This window comes from Scatophagus argus, chromosome 18 (genome assembly GCF_020382885.2).
Source record: "Scatophagus argus isolate fScaArg1 chromosome 18, fScaArg1.pri, whole genome shotgun sequence".
Taxonomy (NCBI): Eukaryota; Metazoa; Chordata; class Actinopteri; family Scatophagidae; genus Scatophagus; species Scatophagus argus.
Window position 1 is genome coordinate 11,203,270 of NC_058510.1, and position 18,873 is coordinate 11,222,142.

At 39.7% G+C, this 18,873-nt stretch overlaps 1 protein-coding gene across 1 annotated transcript in view; it reads left to right on the forward strand.

Annotated features, from left to right (window-relative positions):
* sh3kbp1 (SH3-domain kinase binding protein 1) overlaps nucleotides 1-18,213 on the forward strand; it is a 33,756-nt gene extending 15,543 nt beyond the window's left edge. Inside the window, exons 4-19 of the mRNA XM_046370988.1 lie at nucleotides 1,077-1,183; nucleotides 3,059-3,203; nucleotides 3,369-3,448; nucleotides 4,816-4,905; nucleotides 9,937-10,006; nucleotides 10,786-10,880; nucleotides 11,077-11,172; nucleotides 11,292-11,343; nucleotides 11,461-11,532; nucleotides 13,231-13,366; nucleotides 13,474-13,544; nucleotides 13,689-13,795; nucleotides 14,178-14,312; nucleotides 14,993-15,204; nucleotides 15,281-15,344; nucleotides 15,643-18,213. Coding sequence (XP_046226944.1) covers nucleotides 1,077-1,183; nucleotides 3,059-3,203; nucleotides 3,369-3,448; nucleotides 4,816-4,905; nucleotides 9,937-10,006; nucleotides 10,786-10,880; nucleotides 11,077-11,172; nucleotides 11,292-11,343; nucleotides 11,461-11,532; nucleotides 13,231-13,366; nucleotides 13,474-13,544; nucleotides 13,689-13,795; nucleotides 14,178-14,312; nucleotides 14,993-15,204; nucleotides 15,281-15,344; nucleotides 15,643-15,681 — 1,571 coding nt within the window. The 3' untranslated portion in view covers nucleotides 15,682-18,213. The remainder of the gene's footprint in view (nucleotides 1-1,076; nucleotides 1,184-3,058; nucleotides 3,204-3,368; nucleotides 3,449-4,815; nucleotides 4,906-9,936; nucleotides 10,007-10,785; nucleotides 10,881-11,076; nucleotides 11,173-11,291; nucleotides 11,344-11,460; nucleotides 11,533-13,230; nucleotides 13,367-13,473; nucleotides 13,545-13,688; nucleotides 13,796-14,177; nucleotides 14,313-14,992; nucleotides 15,205-15,280; nucleotides 15,345-15,642) is intronic.
* Nucleotides 18,214-18,873: the final 660 nt, after the last annotated feature.

Here is an 18,873-nt window from a genome sequence, read left to right on the forward strand (position 1 = left end):
TCTTCATGGCCCCAGCTTCTCAACTGTGACCATTTCCTGCTTCTCCTTTTAATAATTTTAATTTGAAGGTATTTTTAGTAATTTTTGGACTATTGGTTGGATAAAATTTATCAGACACAATGATGGTAGGTAGGATAAGGTCTAATTTCTTAGTTAATAGCTTAACCAATATTTTTACTTTTAAACACATGACAAACTGGTGTATATTAGCTGGTCCAAAGTTCCTCTCGCAAAGTTCTTCTGGCTTTATACCTTGCTTTGGTAATAAGGTATTGGTGGCTGTCTGTGTTGATGCAGGAAGAGATTCTCGTATATTTTACTTCAAAGTAAAGTGGCCATCAGGGCCAGCAGCTTTCCAACAGGGGATGCCATCAATAGCTTCTTTGATCTCTGCAAAAATAATTGGCTTATTCAGAGCCTCTCATTGCTTCTCATTCATTTGTGCTAGGTATTAATGTTCCAAAAATGCTTTATTTGAGGGTCACTTTAATGTATTTTTGATGTGTATAGTGCTACTATTTTGCATTTGTGCTTTCAGGTGTAAAACTGCGTTGTCTGTTTCAGTTCATGAGACACGCAACCTGGCTATTGTGCTGGTTTAAAAGCTTTGAAAATAAATGACTTGGTTTGTTTCCATATCCATAAAACTTTCTGAATACTTTCTCCACCCCTACATGTGCGCACATACACAGCCTTGCATTCATTTACAGTTAAACATGAAAAGCAGTACCACCTTGTGGATGAAAAAGGAATCGCAGAGTTATGTCTTAATGCCCCAGCTGGTGTGGAATGACTCAAGATTAATGAGGAGGCTAATGAGTGTAAGACAAACAACTGCAAGGCCCGTGTCTTTGCTAGTTAGTAAGACTGTCCACTAATAGAAATGTCAAAGGTCAGCGCTGTCTGTCTTCAGCCGTGAGGGCTTTTAATAAGACAGCGAACATCTGCTCGCTCACTGTAAGTCATGGATTATGGATAAGTGTGTGAGCTAATTACGTCACATGTAAGCCTAAAATGTGTTTGTATGTACTCTTGACCTGTGTGTGTGTGTGTGCACGTGTGTGTGCACCCTGCAGCAGAGCAGATCCGGAGGAGGAGGTGTAAAGCAGCGTTCAGCTACCTGCCTCAGCACGAAGATGAGCTAGAGCTGAAAATAGGGGACGTCATTGAGATCATAGGGGAGGTAAGACTGTTCACATTTTACTGGACTCCTAATGGAAATTGTAAACCCGTGAGGCCAGTTGTCAGAAACCAGCTTCTAAAGCAGACAAACTTTTATCACTTGTTTCATAATGAGATATTAAGGTGTAAAAAGTAGCGCAGATTTATGAAAAGAAAAGTCAAAGGTTGAGTTTGCTGTAATTTTGAAACAGTGCCACTATGACGTGGTTTGTCCACCAGAGGGCGCTGACAACTTTATATAAATTGGTCATAAGCCATAATATAACTTAATTAAATATAAGGGGCCTGAGCTGAAAGAATGTACGCATTAGTTAATTAGTTGACTGAAAGAAAAATAACAATTGTGATCCCTGATAATTTTTCAAAAGCAAAAACAGCTAAACATTCACTTTTCAAGTGTGAATATTTGCTTTTTTTCGGAGTCCTCAGTTATGGTAAGCCGACTTTGAAATCTGAACTGTTGGTAAAAATAAACAAAAATTTTGTGGCTTCAGAGGAGGAATTGCTCTCTTAAGACACATAGACATGTAATAGATGTTTCACATTACGGATAATCTATGACGTAAAAAAATCACAGCTAGATTGTAAACATATATATGAAGAATATCAATCAAAACAATAATCAATTAATCAAGTAAATAAATGACAGATTAATCAATAATGAAAATACTTGTTAGTTGTAGCCATAAAGTGATCCCAAGTGACAGCAAGATCAAGAACAAGCATGAAAAGTTCAAGGGCTGAAAGAGGAGCTAGAAAAGATGCGGAGAGTAAAAGCAACAGTGGTGCCAGTGGTAGTCGGGGCACTGGGGACTGTGAGTGGCTCCAGCAGATTCCAGGTGCAGCATTGGTGGTTTCTGTCCAGAAAAGTGCAGTCCTAATAGCAGCTACGATACTGCACAGAACCCTCAAACTCCCAGGCCTCTGGTAAAGCACCTGAGTTGAGGAAGACACACACCACCGCAGAGGGTTGAGAGGGGGAATTTTTTTTCTCAGTTTGAAGGAACTGAGAGCTGATGAGAGTGTCATCTGGGAGTTTGTTCCAGGTGTGCTTCACAGAGAAACTAAGTGCTGCTCCTTTGTATTTTTTTTTGGACTCTGGGGACAGTGAATACACCTGAGATCAAACCACAGGTCTGAGGTCTGCAGCACCAGACCAGAAATTTGTCTCTAAAATACATCCATCCATTTTCTATACTGTTTATCCGTCAGGGTTGTGGGAGGGTCGGAGCTTATCCCAGCTGACTATGGGTGAGAAGCAGGGTACACCCTGGACTGGTCACCAGACAATCGCAGAGCTGACACACAAAGACAGACAGCCACACACTCTCACAATCACACTTAGGGGCAATGTAGAGTAACCAATTAATGTTAACCAATTAATTAATGTGCATGTTTTTGGGATTGTGGGAGGAAGCCAGAGTATCCGGGGAAAACCCACACAGGTACAGGGAGAACATGCAGACTCCACACAGAAGGGCCCAGACCGGGATTGGAACCTGGAACCCTCTTACAGTGAGGCAACAGTGCTAACCACTGCACCACCCTTAATGCAAAATCAATAGTAGTATTTTAAAGTCAATCTCAGAAAACCGGTGCAGTGTTGCCTGAGATGCATTTAGCCCTGACAAAATGTAGCAAAATTTATTTAAACTGAAATGGTGGTGTTTTGAACACCCTGTTGTGTTGCGAGTCAAGCATGCTGCCTAGCCTGCCTTTTAAATACTGTGGCATTTATTCATCGGTCGCTGCTGACTGATCAATACCTCTGACGCATGCACCAAAGAGAGAAAATGTACCTCAACAGATCTTCACATGTAGGCATCTGTGTAAACCTTTGTCTGCTTTCTCTGTATGTTATCATGTGTGTGTCCAGGTAGAGGAGGGCTGGTGGGAGGGAATGCTAAATGGGAAGACAGGAATGTTTCCTTCCAATTTCACCAAAGAGATCCTGACGGACTCTGACGTGCCCTCTATAGACACGCCCACCTCGCAGGAGGAGCTGCGCAGCAGCCGCACCAGTGAGTCTCTGCCAGTGGGTTAATAAAAACATAAGCAACTGTCTCTGACTACAGTGTAAATCACTTCTGAATATTCATATGAATAAGGAAGATAATTCTACTAAATCTACCTGTAGCAAACTCATGTGTATTGTCTATTCTGTGTATGTCTGTGGGTTCGTGTAGGTAAGGACAGCCCCGGCAGTGAAAGTGATGGAGGGGACAGTCGGTCAGAAATGGGGTCTGGAGAAATCCAGCCCAAGAAGGTAATCGATGATGTGCAGTCCAGATGTGACTTACTGATGATGTGATGATGATCTTTACCTTGTATATAAAGTATATTACAGTACAACCCTGCTTTTATAGTAATGTATGACCAATCTATATGCTCACTGTTTTCTACAATACACAATGTTTTGCCAAAATATAGCTAAACAGATAACTGTGTTTCAGTGTTTTTGTTTAAGGCAATGTACGTTTGTCATTCGCAACCTTCTCCTTTGTGAGACATGATATGTTAACAGCTAACTGGGCTAGCAACAAATAAAAGCTGTTTTACACTGTATATTTATGAAAATATACTCTACATAGACAAAAGTATTGGGACAAACGACCATTACACCACTTTCTAAACACCTAGATATTAATATGGACTTTGTATCCCCTTTGCAGCTATAACAACTTCCGCTCTTCTGGGAAGGCTTTCCACAAGGTGTTTCTGTGTGAATTTTTCATGGAGTAGTAGAGCATTTGTGAGATCAGACGTTTTCATGTTGGATGAAAAGGCCTGGTTCACAGTTTCCATCCCAGTTCATCCCAAAGGTGTTGGATGGGGTTGAAGTCAGGGCTCTGTGTAGGCCAGTCAATTTCTTCCACACCAAACTCATCCAACCATGTCTTTATGGACTTTGCTTTGTGCATTGGGGCACAGTCATGCTAGAATAGAAAAGGGCCTTCACCAAACTGTTACCACATTGTTCAAAATGTCTTGGTGTGCTGAAGCATTAAGATTTCCCTTCACTGGAAGTAAAAGGCCAAGAAACAACTCCTAAAAAATGACCCCTGTTTATACAGTATAAGTTATAAGAAATGTGCATAACAGCTGCATTTGAAATCCGTGTACTGTTACCGCGAATTAATGAAGTGAAACAAAATGGAAGTTCAGTCTGATTATCAGGCTAATAATATGACTAAACTGGAAGTATGTTTGTCAACAGTGTGGCTGGTAATTTCCATTTGTTGCACATGACTACATTTGCTCAAGGCTGCAAATGTAAAGTGCTAACAGTGCTAGGGACAAATGGAAGCCAGATGGCTGAATACACAGCTTTCATGAGGATACTTGAGGATCTGGAATGTACTGAACATTAAGACAGACAGTGGGAGAAGTGGATTATGCTGCAGTAGTGGTGATTCTGGGTCCCATTTAAATCCACTGAGTCTGTTCCAGCTGACGACATCCGCTGCCGCCCACGAGGCAAACTACAAACCTTCAGGCCCACCGCTTTAAGCTAGCAGTCAGTCAGTGTTTGAATTTCAAACCGTGAGAGTTTTGGTGAAAGTTTTCTTTTAAACACTGTGTCCAGTTTCAGCGTTCACTGTGTGTCTTTTCACCCCTTTAATCCACCCATAGATTCGAGGGTTTGGCTTTGGTGACATCTTCAAAGACCAGGCCATCAAGCTCAGACCACGCTCGATGGAAATGGACCCAGAGGGGGACAAGGTGAGACACACACACACACACACACACACACACACACACACTTACTTCATAAATTTGATCCTGTGATCATTGTATTGTTAGTACTGAGGAAGGGAAGGAAGTCTCAGACTTTGGCTCCTCCCCTTCCTCTGTTTCAGTTTTGCAGCACAGGAAGTGGTTTTAATGTTGACACACACACACATACACACATACATCCTGCAGAGATTTGACAAGCAAAGCAGAAGTAGAGCTGCACAGGGCAAACAGAGAGAGAGGGAGAGGGAGAGGGAGAGAGAGAGAGAGAGAGAGAGAGAGAGAGGAGGGGAAGTAATACAGCTTCACTTAAGTTTTCATATTCACACTGTCTGCTGCCGGAGTTCTGTCTGTCTGTCTGTGTTTAACTGGAACCAGAGGAGAGGACGGTAGGCTCAAGTTTTCTCTGTTTCTGTTCCTCTGTTCTCACTTAGATTCTTGTTTTCTTCACCATTGATTTAGTTGGTTTTCATTGTTTGCCTTAAACATTCTTCTTCTCTTACCCTCAGCTTTCTGCTCAATGTGCACTGTTTTATTAGAAATGAAGCATATTACCATTAGTGCCATTAGTTATTCAGGAGGATTAATCTGGTTGGTGGACTTATAATTACGGAAAAAGCAAGCAAATAGAAGAAAAAAATGTAAGTCCCTGTTTTTGAAAAGGATACATGTCTGTTGACGGTCAAAATATCATTTCAAAGGCTGTCTCACTCTGCCAAAGTTATAAAATACTGAATATTTTTTTATGTTTTGTTGTCATGAAATACTTAAGTTTTTGGATATGGAAGTAAAAAACCAGTTCACCGTTTTTGTTTTACGTCAGAGCCGTGGCAATTTAGATACTTTTGGTTGTATTTGGAGAAGAAGAAGTTTAAAACTCATATATCTGAGATGGAAATAAAATCATGGCCATAAACCATTAGGAGTAAGAAATTGTGAGGTTTTGGGTTGGGTGACCTTTTAATTCTGTATCCATAAAAATGAGTATTTTCATAAGATAAAATATGTATTTTACTCCAAAACATTAGTCTTGGCAGGGTGAACTAGCTTTCGAAAACACATTCTGACCATCAGGAAACATAAAGCTCTTTATGAATACGCAGACTTTTTATTTTTTATCCTTACTTTGTAATCCCAAAAATGTTTCCTGTGAGAGTAAACCTCGAGTCTAACCTCACCACCTACATCTAACCTGAATCTTGCAACTTCTGAGCAGCACGACAGCACTGAGGTGAACCCACAGCACTTGTAATGTCGCTTAATGTCGCACAAGACTTTGCACAGCAAACCGACACGCAGGGTTTTTTTTCTTTTTAAGAAAAGATTAATTAAGTGGGTGAAGAAAGCAAAATCCTCCACTTAAAACAGCTTTTAAAAACCCCATCCTAGTCATCACTGCCTCCTTTAGCTCCTGCAGACGAATATGAGTGCGTGTTTGTTCTGAAGGATGTTTGTCAGCCTGTCCTGCTGAGCGGGAGGCTGTTATGTTGCTTTATGGTGAGACGAGTCTCTCTGCTCTCTAATGAGACTCTGGAGTAAGTGACAGCAGAGAGTCTCCATCCGGGACCAGGGTGGGGAATGCTGAGTCATGTGAATCCACATTCATGTCAACTTCATTACTGAACTGGAAGGTCGGTTGCTTGCAAACGGATGCAGCTACCGCAGTGTTGCATGCCTTGCTGCCCAGGTGCACACTAAATGATTAAGATTAAGAGATTAAGTCTATTCTGAGAGCTTTTTTTTGCTGGATGACAATGAGTTGATTTCATTTTGTGTCAGTATTCAACATCTGGCTCTCATGCCAAGAATAAAAGAGGAAGTTTTCAGTGACTTTTTTCCTCGCGGTGAGTCAAAATCACTCAGCTGAGTCTTCAGTGTAAAACAAAAGTCTACAGTGTGGCGGTTAGCAGGGGAAGTCAGTCCCTTAGGCAGAGTCATCCACCAGGCTTATTCTAAAGCAGAACAAAATGAAGAGCTTTCATAATGACTGTGAAATAAATAAACCAATAAATTATGCATATTTTACAAAAGGTTAGCTAGTTTTTGAGGTGCCTGTTGACTTGCATCATACCAGTTCACCAGTTGCTGATTTCTAATGTGCAATAGGAAAGGCCAGTATCAGCCTGGTATATCACCCTGACAGTACCTGTTCTGTGTTTGTCCTTCTGAAGATCCTACTGCTCTGGTGCACAATACCATCCAATATATTTTATATGTACTGTATTCATTACGGGAGGTTTTCAGCCCTGCGACATTCACTGTCGTCACTTTCCAAGCCTCATGAAATCGACTTCTTGTTGAATTATCGGGCAATGAAAAATATTAAAATTAAAACACAGCAGAACAACAAAGGGCTGATAAATTGTCAAGAAGAAGACAGGACCAGCCCAGTGCGTACAGAAATAATAACAGAGAACAAGACGGCGGTCTGCTGCAGTATATATTCTGTCCGTGTTTTATACAGTAGCTGAGTGACTAACAGAAATAAACTTGACCTTGTGTTGTTTTCAAAATTTTCTCAGTTGGTGAATTGACCATGTGAAATGTGAATGTTGCGACAAATCCAAAGAAGTATCCCCCAACTCTTCACCTCTACAGAGCCTTTTGGTATCTTTTAGCTAATTTCTTTGGTTTCAAGGCTTCCAGCTTTAATTGTTCTGGTTCACTCTCACGCATCTCTGCAGGGGTGCGTGCAGGTGTTTCCAGTTTCCACCTGCTCAGCACCAAAACAGCTACCAAACAGATAGTAAATATTCAAATATTTGCTACAATATTTGTCTTAAGAACTTGATAAGGTGATAGGACACAGTGGTGGAAAGAAAGAAACAAAAAAGAAAGAAACCAAGCAAGGTACTTCAGTGTTTCCATTTTATGCTACTTTATATTTCTACTACATTTCAGATGGAAATGTTGTATTTTTTTACTTGACTGCATTTTTCTGATAAGTTCAGTTGCTTTGCAGACTCTAATATAGACTATTATTACAAAATATAATTAGCAAATGAATTAAGGTGTATTGTTATGAATAAAGATATTATGAGCCCTTCTTTACTGATCTACTTGATACAACTTTTAGAGTACTTGTAACATGGTGTTTCTGCACTGTGGCATTTCCACTTTTAAATAAGTGAAAGTTTGAGTACATCTTACACCACGGCTAGTATGTCTGTGTTTACAGGATGTCTGTTTCACGTTTACATGTTGCAAGCCACAGCGTGAAGAAACTGTCACAAGTCGCAGGTTTTACTCTTGCTTGAATTTCCTGCCCCCAGTCATACTTAATTCTGCAGGAGAAAATTTGGTTTACAAAGACACAGTCTTGAAACAGCAAGATACAGCTTTAGGGTCGTGTGAGGTTCCTCCAGCACTAAGTATGTCGCGGGTTTTTTCTTCTTTTAAACTAAAAGTGTTGAAATGTCAACATGTTGTATGTCTGACTGTCTGAGTCATCACAAACCTCTTATTGGTCAGTAATTACTACCCATAAGAGGCCGAGAAACATGTGATATTTAGACATTAAAGCCTCTGTGATGTTGTCATGATGTCTCAATGCTGGTGGCACCACATGGGTCTCATTAAAGGGGAGAGGAGAAGGGGATGGCTTTAGAGGGAGGAGTGAAGCTTGTGCCGGAGGTGGTGTGGATTTTTTTTTTTTTTTCTCAGGCTGAAGAGAACAGAGCAGTGTGTGTGTTTGGGACAGACTGGGTCTTGTGAATATGTGTGTGTCTGTGTGTGCACGCGTGTGTGTTTTTCTGTGGAATAGCCACCCTGGTTCCACAAACACCGTCGAGGGATCCACTCCAGCCGGAAAACAACGGTCCCTTTAACAGCCTACGCAGCACACACACACACACACTCTCACACTCACACACACTCCATCAGCAAGTCAACTCAGCGGTTTTTGTGCTAAATCTGATCTCATCCTCTCTAATTAGCTGGTTAGACTGAAGCTGTGGGACAGTGCTGCCCACTGGAGACAAGTGATTATTTCAATTTGTTTATGTTGTTTATGTTTATCTTTTGATGCATGATTTTTATTTTTTTTAACATTTCATTTATGAATTTGATTCATTTATACACGGTTCTGTTTTGCTAGCTAGTCATTTCATCAGTGATGACGATACTGATCAGTCAGTTGGACAAGGAGTAAAATGTCAAAAAACTGACAAAATTATCAGGAAATTTGGTTCAGGAACAATCAAATGCTTTGTATGTAAAGGTATCTGGTTTCATCCAGACAAAATATTCAGTCTACTCTACAGCAAAAAAAGATTTGTATTATTTTTCTCAAAATAATACTATTGTTAATAATAGTAAGAATAATAATAAACGCTTTCTATACAAATATAACTGATAATACATGTTTTAATTTGCTTGAGTATGTGTCATTTAAAACCATTTGTGTTTGGACTAGGAAGTCTAGTTTTCTAATCAATTAACAACGTTCATTAATTAGACAATAGAGTCACAAATTGGAGCTTATCTGGGAAAGCAGCAACGTTGAACTGTTTTTGCAATGTAATTTAATACCTGGAAATTTTTAACTTATGTATTGGTTAAGTTAGTCCAGGCGATCTGTGGAAAACGTGGGACTTCCTGTGCCCACCGTGCTGCTTTTGACCAACCTCTCTGGAGGTATTGTAAGCTGCTGTGATTCAGCTGTTACTGGTGTGATACCGACAGCGGAAAATCATGTTTGCTCACTAGTTTGAATGCAAAAACTGACATTTGTGTATCATCTGCAATGAATTCCTCCCAGTAAAATCACTGAATGTTGCCTTGAATGAAACTGCTGTTTTCATACTTTCAGGTGATATGTGAAAATAATTTTCTTTTTTTTTTTCATAACACTTGTACAGTTTGGGGCCTTGAACATCTTCAGAAAGCTATTCCAAAAACTAATTGTTAATACTGAATGATATCCACTGTGGGTGTAAGTGTAAGGGCATCTGAGGATTTGACATAAATGTGTGCAAGTGTCTGATACTAAAGGCTTGCTTTCATCTATCCCTTACTCAGGTCACTGAGGGGAAAGCAGTAAGTGTCACGCCTGAAACCATGAAGACTGAGCCTGACAGCAAAGCCAAAGGTGAGTGGTCACAGCACTACCGTTCACTGTGTTGCTTTCAAATTGTTTTATGCTAATTTTGGAGCAATAGAAAAGTTTGCTAGAAACAGCACTTGATGGGAGATGGTAACTTTTTGGAATAAGTTCTGACGTACTCTGAGAGAAGAAGAATAAACTCTATTTGTTACAGGCTATTAATACACTTACTTGCTGACATGAAAGAATAGCTGCGACTCACCCAATGATAGGGAAACCCTCAAGACCTCTTTTCTCTTCTGCCTCATACATGGTCATAGTGATTGGTCTTATTTCTTCTCTCTCTTCTCCTTCTCTTTTTCTTCTTCTCTTTTGAGGCTTATTGATGGTTGGCAAATAACTGCTTTTGTATCTGGTTCACGAGCTCTACGTTTTAATACTCTGTTTTTTACAGCCATGCGTAACATATCATATACTGCCATTTCTGACAAAAGTACACTTGGTTTATGCTTGTTTATTCATTCTGAATGAAAATGCACCAATTGATTGCTATTTACTATGAATATAAAAGCAGATAAAATGGACATAAGCATTATTTAATTAACTGCTTCTTCTGAATACTGTGGTAGTTACTTTAGTAACAGTAAAAAATGAAAATATGTTAAAAACAATCTTTTTTTTTTTTGGAAGCATTAAAAACATTGCTCAGAGGCAATTTTTATGCTGTGTACACTGAGCATTCAATTCTCATTTGAAAACCTCTCCTTCTCCCTCCATCCCTTTATAGTTTCCCTGTGTGACTTTGATTTGAATTTGATTCGCAGGGCGGGAACAATGTAAAGTCCTCTTTCCATATGAAGCACAAAATGAAGATGAGCTGTCAATCAAAGAGGGGGATATCGTCAACATAATCACCAAGGTAAGCCAGTATGGTTGTGTGTATAACTTGGCTTATATGTGGGCGTCTGTTTTGATTTTTGCATGTTTGTATCATTGGTTAGTTTAATTTGTTTAAGGACAACACAATTTGCATGCAGGTGCAGCGTAAATACACTTAGCAGGCATTTAAACGGTAGTTCGGATCAAATGCTTTGCTGTTTTTTTTTTTTGTCCAGGACTGCGCTGATGCAGGCTGGTGGATGGGGGAGATCGGGGGGAGGCAAGGTGTCTTCCCAGACAACTTTGTCAAACTGCTGGAAGTAGAGAAAGAGGTGCGCAAGGACACACATGCAAAAGTTATCTGTTTACTGTGATGTTTGAAGCTTAGAAAGTCTCAAAGGCACGATACATTCTTGAAGCACTTTCGTGATGTGTCTGTGTGTGTTTTCAGAGACCAAAGAAGCCGCCTCCTCCGAGTGCACCTTCAGCTAAACACACCACAGGTACAGTAACCCTCGCACCTTCTTTTTCTCTTCTCTCTTCTATTTTTATGCTCTGAGAGAGAAAGAGAGAGTTGGGTAAAAACAACAAAACAGAAACCTGTGAACTCTGACCTGTAGAGAAAAAGTCGGAGGTTAAGAAGGTTCCTCCTGAGCGACCTGAACATCTGCCACAGAGAGACCAGGATCGAGGTACTGTCTAAGACCACTTTGACCCTGCGGAGCCCAGCTTCAGCCTGCAGCTCCTGCAGCATCTTGCAACTTTCTACTGATCTTTCTGCCTGTCAATGGACAGACCTAAAACTAACTTACTAACATGCATAGTATTGCAAATCCAGAAATAAAAGATTTCAGGTGTAAGTGGAGCCAAACTTGCAGTAGGTTTCTCTCAAGGGTGGATGCTGTAACAAGCATTGTAGAAAAACTGCTTGCCGCATTATTTGTTCTCCTTTGTAAAATGGAAGAACAAAGCTTTGACTGAAGAAATGGTATCAAGATCTCTATGTGTCTTGACGGAAACTGGCACCAAATGGCGCAACATAGAGGCTTCCATTTGTCACTGCAATTGTTACTTTATGTTAATAAAAATACATTCCACTAGCCAAAGATATTTAATTATGTACTACACACACACAGAGTATTTGGTCCCAGTAAGTTAGGAGTTACTTCTATTAGTGGAAGATGTGCTCTTTCTTTCTTTCTTTCTTTCTCTATTTAAGTAAAAGTACTACTATAACAATGTAAAAACAATGTAAAAATATCTGATTACAAGTTTACTTACAGTCAATAAAGGTATATAAAAAAACATCCACAAAATGTACCCAACTGTATCATTAGTAGTAACATAAGCGGGAGATTGATGTTTTAACAACTTGATATAAAGTTAGGTTGTTTCATCCAGTGGTTTCTAGATGAGGGGTTGGGGCCCCTCTAAAGGGCCACAAAACATATCTGAGGGGTCTGGAGCCAAACAATGGAGGAACAAAGAAAAACAAGGCTCTGGTTCACAGATTTGTATTTTTCATTGCTTGCTTTTTAAAAAAATATTAATAATTTGACTTCTTTTGGCTTTAAAAAGATAATGGAATGGCCTCCAACAGTTTTTAAATGAGACTATCCGAAGATAGATTAAAGATAGAACTGCTCTACCACAACTCATAAACACAGCATCTGAAACCTGTGACTAGGGAACAGACACTGCTGTTTTGCAAGGAGTTTAACACTGTATTTTATAACCCTGATTGCAAAGTATTTGCTAACTACAGCTGCCAGATAGTGGAGTAAAATACTGGCTTGATGGCATGTAGTGGAGTAGAAGTGGAAGGTTGTAAAAGAAGTGGAAATCCTCATGTACAAATCCTCAGAAATTGTGTTGAGTTACCCCCTAAACTTCATGCTGTAAAATGGCAAACAGATGTATTTGATATCATCTCCTTTTAAACAGGTGTAAAGTATTACAGATCTAAATAAGTGTAGCGTTAATAAATTTAAATCTCATAAACCAAAAACAAACTTCATTTTGCTTCAATTTGCTGGTCTTTGTAATCATAACCTCCCCCCCTTTTTTTATTTGCTTCTTGTTTTGTTTTTCTCTTCCTGTTCTTGCAGCCTCTTGCAGCGACTCCAGACTTTCCTCTACTTCTTGTGTATTTGTACACTGACAACCTTCTTTGGTTTGCTTTATTCCCCTCAGTCTTCCTTACTAGTGCAGCTCCTGCCGTCTTCACTGTACTCCTATTGTGTCCTCACTTTATTATGTCTGTGTGCATGTTTGAGTCGCACATTCATGTCTACATGTTTTGTTTTTTGGTTTTTTTTTGCACAATATGTTTGTTTTTTGAGTTATGTTTGAACACCCATGTGCATTTGTGTGATTTTGTGTGTGTCTAGGTGAAGAGATGAAGGTTGGAGACATCCCTAAGCCCTCTCTTCCTTCTCTCCTGCCCAAGAAACCCCTTCCCCCAAAGACAAGCTCCTCCTCTTCCTCCTTACCCCCACGGCGTCCTGAGAGACCGCCAACTCTAGCGTCAGTACACGCGCGTGCGCACACACATACACACGCTCTGACGGAAAAAAAACCCATGTATCCCTCAGCATATAGAGCCTAATGTTGTTGTGTGGTTTACTGCTCAGGTGTGAAAGCCCCAAGTCTGAGGGCGGGGCTTCGACACCAGATTCTGCCCCTGACAGGTCACATGACACTGGTGAGTTTGACTGACAGAAGCACCGACCAATGAGATCAAGATATGGTGCCCCAGTGACTGTCAGAGCGCCCTCTCTTTGTGTCCGTGCACAAGTCAGTTTTACCTGCTGAAAATCATGTGTTGTTGTGTTTGTGATGTGTGCAGATATGGACCTGGATGCGGTGGTCTCATCGGGAGAGAAACTGAGTCATCCAACGGCATCACGGCCGCGAGTCACAGACCGCCGGCCACGCTCACAGATCATCACACCAGTGAGTGTGTTTTTAGTCAGCCTGTCATGAAGGTCATTTTTCTACATTGGATCTGTAGTGTGTTTACAGTGGAAATGTGACAGTGTTAAATATGCTTAAAAAAATAAAATACTTGATTTTATTAATAGTACTACTGTGTAGATATACTTTTTTTTACAAGTAAAAGTCATTCAAAATTGAATAAAAGTGAGTTAGTACTCAATGAAGTATTATGTGACTTTGGTGCTCGAAAGGGTTAGTCCAGATCCAAACTAATGTGTTAAAACGGCAAAGTCACACTAACGTACACAAACTGATTGAGGCAACGCTAGACCCGCAAATCCTGTGTTCTGTGGGGTAAAATTACTGTCTGTAGTCATTTTCCTACATTATTCTCCTGCAGTCATCCCTGTCTGGTATTGATCTGGACCCCCCTGCAGTGGAGGACAGGAAGGAGAAGGACAGAGGGAAGGATGAGGCGGAATCTGTCTCCAGATCTGTCGATGTTTCGTTGAGAAAAGGAGTTCCCGCCGTCTCTGTACGACCACCCTCACTACACCCCCATGCACTATTTTATCCTCCAGCAGAGGGCAGCACACCGCAGATTTTCATGTTTTGTACAGTGTTAAACTACAAATCTTTTTTTTTCTACATAAACTCTGGGGATCATGCTTCCTGTTAAAATGTTGGATGTTAAAGTTGACTGAAAAATGATAATGCTAAATACAATTTAAAAATCATAGAGGAGTTAACAAACGGGAAGGAATGTAGTTTCTTCTTGATTTATGTTTCATTTTAGCACCGATTTAAGTCTTATAAAGTGGATATCTTTCAGTTAGCAAAACAATCTCATCACAGTTTCCAGTATTAGCTGTTCTGGAGCTTTTGCTTATATTTCCCAATACATTGAATTTTTCCGGTTTGTCCTGAAGTTGTTCAAACTGATATTTTCATTTTTTCTGCATTGGAAGGACTTACTTTCCGTAAAGCGCTTAAAAATGAGACTGAAAGATCATTTTAGACCTTAGAAACAACAGTTTAACAGTTCAATTTCATTTATTGTTGGTGTAATTTAGATTCCTAACTTTACTGGAAATTCTTGAGATTTGTAAAACTAAAGCAGAGTTATTAGGTTAGAGCTTAGATCTTTGGAGAAAATATACTGTAATAATTCAGACATTCTGAAAACCACTGATCTGTGTTTCCATTTGCCCTCAGGCACATGACAGTAAAGCACCACTGCCTACCAAACCCTCTGTCCTGACCCCGCCAAACCCTGGCCATCGCCCTTCCTCCCCGTCTTCCTCCTCGGGCTTGACCCCCTCTCCTGAGCTCCGGCATTCACCTCTGACCCCCCCAACACTGGAGGAACTCAGGAACCAGCTGAGAGACCTGAGGGCCTCTGTAGAACTGCTTAAGAGCCAGCACAGGTACGTCATGCGAACAGTGACTACAGTGAGTGTGTGCGTCGCAGTCATGATGCTGATGTGTATGTGTGTATTTCAGGCAGGAGATGAAGCAGTTGTCCAATGCGTTGGATGAGGAGAAGAGGACTCGTATTAGTTTACAGGTGAGACAGTCCTCACTGTGTTACAGAAGGGTCAGGTTTTGAACTGCTGATAGGACAAAACAGACATTTTGAACATGTCATCTTAAAGCTCTGTGATGGGCAGTTTACATTATTTTACGACATTTAAAAAGTGATAGATTGATCGACAAAATAATAGATGGCTTGACGTTGAAAATAAAACGTATTGCACTGAAGGCATCTTCTAGCAATGCTGACCTGGACCAGAAAGGATTTTACAGCTAAATATCTCTAATTGCAAACGAAATCAAATTGCATTATGTCTGTGTTTGTTTAACAGATGGAAGTAGAGCACATAAAGAAAAGTCTGTCAAAATGAAGACGAAATCATCCCTATCACCTCTGATCGCCACATTGGAGGCCAGCATTTGGAAACATTCTACTGTTGGCCGAGATATTTCAGCCAAAACAAAGTTTGTGCCAAATGATCATCACGATCAACATCAGCATCAACACAGTACCATGGAATCCCCCCTCCTCCCCCCGATGCCGCCTTATCCTGTGTTTACTTCTTTATTCTTCTTTTAAGAAGCTTATCTGTTAAATTTATTGCTATCTTGTTGAAGCTTGCTGTGCCACTGGTACTGACTGAACAACAGAGCTGCGGCTGCTGTGGCAACCTCAGCGGTACTTTTTTGTTTCTGAGTTTGATGAAAACTTGGAACTCGACTTTCACGGCCAGTGGGTTCAGATGACCACTGTGCTGTTCTGTGTCCACTCTGTGGCCTTCACCTCTTATCGCTGTGTGTGAATGTGTTATTGTTTTCCATCCATGTGGGGATTGGAGTTTTAGACCTTCAAAACAGGGACATTTTTGTGAAATGATTGTTTTAGCTGGTCCTGACTTCTTCATTGGGCTAAATGAAGTTGAAATCAAAGCCTATTCTATAAGGCAAACCTATACTATAAGGCACATCATTATAATTAGGGTTACACTGTTTCTTCATTGGGCTAAATGAAGTTGAAATCAAAGCCTATACTATAAGGCACATCATTATAATTAGGGTTACACTATTTGACTCACTGAGCTTGATGTTTCTATGGTACACTGCAGGCGGGTGATTTTGAAGCATCAGCCATTACCAGCACTGGCATTTGGACATGTAGCTGTAACTCCTTAATTATTATTCTACCTGTCAGGAGGTTAAAATTACAAGAACATCTGAACTCTCCGTCACTAGTTTAAATAAATGAAACCAATGTAATAAGCTCTACCATAGGTATAATTTATAGTCAGGATTAGATGAAACTATCAGTACTACTCTCATGTCTTCATATTAGTCACTGCATCCAGTAGCCAATTAGCTTAGCTTAGTATAAAGACTGGAAACAAGGGGAAACAGCTAGCCTGGCCCACCAACACCTCCAAAGCTCACTAATTACACCATGTCTAGGATTTGGTACTGAATTATGTCAGAACTGCCTGTTCACATCAGTCGGTGCAAAATGTTGGTACCTGCATATGAAACTAATAGAACTGCATACTGTTTACAGGGAAATATTGCAGTATGCAAGCACTGTGGTCGTCACGAAAGCAACAACATAACAGGCAATGTCTGTGTTTCTTATAGATGCTGCACTGTTTTTAGTTTCTTTTGACAGTTGTATTAATTATTAATAGAATCCAATACTGTGTTGATAATGTGTCGATTTCTTCATTTTGTCAAGTTATCTAGATTTAGCAAAGCGAAAATATTTTGTCCAGGTCCTCACAGGTCTTAGAACACCTTCTTCCTTTCAAGCAGCGCCAATGTTTACAGGATTACTTTATTAGGTCAATTATTTTTTACATTTAAAATTACATATTTTGCTATTACAATTACAATTACTAAAAGAGAGTAAAAGAGAGTACTGAAAAAGGCAGTAATGGTATGGGTCAAATGTGAATGGCACCCAAACTAAGTTATATCTTGTTTTAATTGTTTTAATCATACAAAAAAACTATAAAAAATCAATTTGTGCTTTTATAAACACAACGCACAGCTCCCAGCCAAGAAATAGTCTGTAAAACCTTTAATTGTAATTTTTTCTCTTGTATGGATGAAACAAAATTGAGAAAGGATGTGCTTTACAGGTCCTTTTCACAGAGCCATGCTAACTGTTTCCCCTGTTTCCACTTTTTAGGCTAAACTAAGCTAACCTTCTTTCATTCATTTTGTGTCATTCCTAACATGTAGACATGAGAGTGGTGTCAGTGTTCTCATTTAACTTTCAGCAAGAAAACACATCATTACAAAATCCAAAACCGACCTGTGACATTTAGTGGCAATTGAAACGGTTATGCAAAGAATTGTATGTCACTGCATGAACACGCCTATCTATGATATTTACCAAGTCAAGAGTATTGATCTTGAGACAAAAACATATTATTTACTTTTTTTTTTTTTTTTTCTTTGCTTTTGCACTTTTGCTCTACGACTCCAAACAACAACTGTGCTGGTCGCATCACACCCCACAAAACTGAGGTCTATGTGCATCTGAAGTTTCTGGTGCTCTTTTGGCAGCAGATAAAGGGTAAAGTTAAGGACAGGGTTTGAGGAATGTAGTTAGTCAAATGATTTCACAGGTAAATGAAGACAAATGCGTGTGTGCATGTATGTGTGGTAGCATGTACGGCTGTTTGCCTCCCTTCCTTATATGTGCACAGACTCTATGGCAACCCGTCACTGTGGCCTTCCTGTTTTTGACTCCGAATCTTTCTTTCTCTCTTTCTTTCTTTCTTATGACAATAAGAAAACTGCTACAACTGAGGTTACAAGTTTTCTTGACTTGGTCCTTTCTCTCCAGGATAGTGATAAATATATATATACTTTTATATTTCAGTGTAATAAAGATGCTATTATGTACTATAGCCTATGTGTACAATTTTTTTGTTTCTAAAATCAAACATGTTTGAATTGTCCGTTGGTAGAAATGTGTCTGTGTGCAATGTTCTGCATGAGGAGAGTCCTGATAGAGTCTGATGTACTTTACACTGTCTATTCCAACAACTGGCGCTCCTTCAGCAATACGTGTTGCTGAGCAGTGTGTAGCTGGACACACTCTCAGTTCACAGACCATCCTGACAAACAAAACGATAAGTGAAGTTAACTCATAAAGATTTAACGCCCACTGAAACCATTGTAGAATGTCTGCAACAGTATCACATTATATAAGTATATATCATAAGTTCACTTTTCCTAGAATATATATAGTATAGAATCGTGTTAGATATCTAATGGTTTGTTACTTTTTAAAGAAAAATTTTAAAATTATACATTATACAACACTATAAAATACCAGTAGGTGTAGAAGAACATGATTATGTGTATGAAGACGTGAACCGCCATTTCCAGCCTTGGAATATTTTTAATATGTGGCAGTAAAGAACAAAAGTGGAACTTGGACTGTGAAAGACAGACTGTCTTCATTGTTAAACAACCACCATTGCTGATTTTTTTAAAAAAAAAGGAAAAAAAAAAGAAAAGAAAATAAGAAAAGAAATGAAATTCCCTCAGGTTTTGGTAGAGTC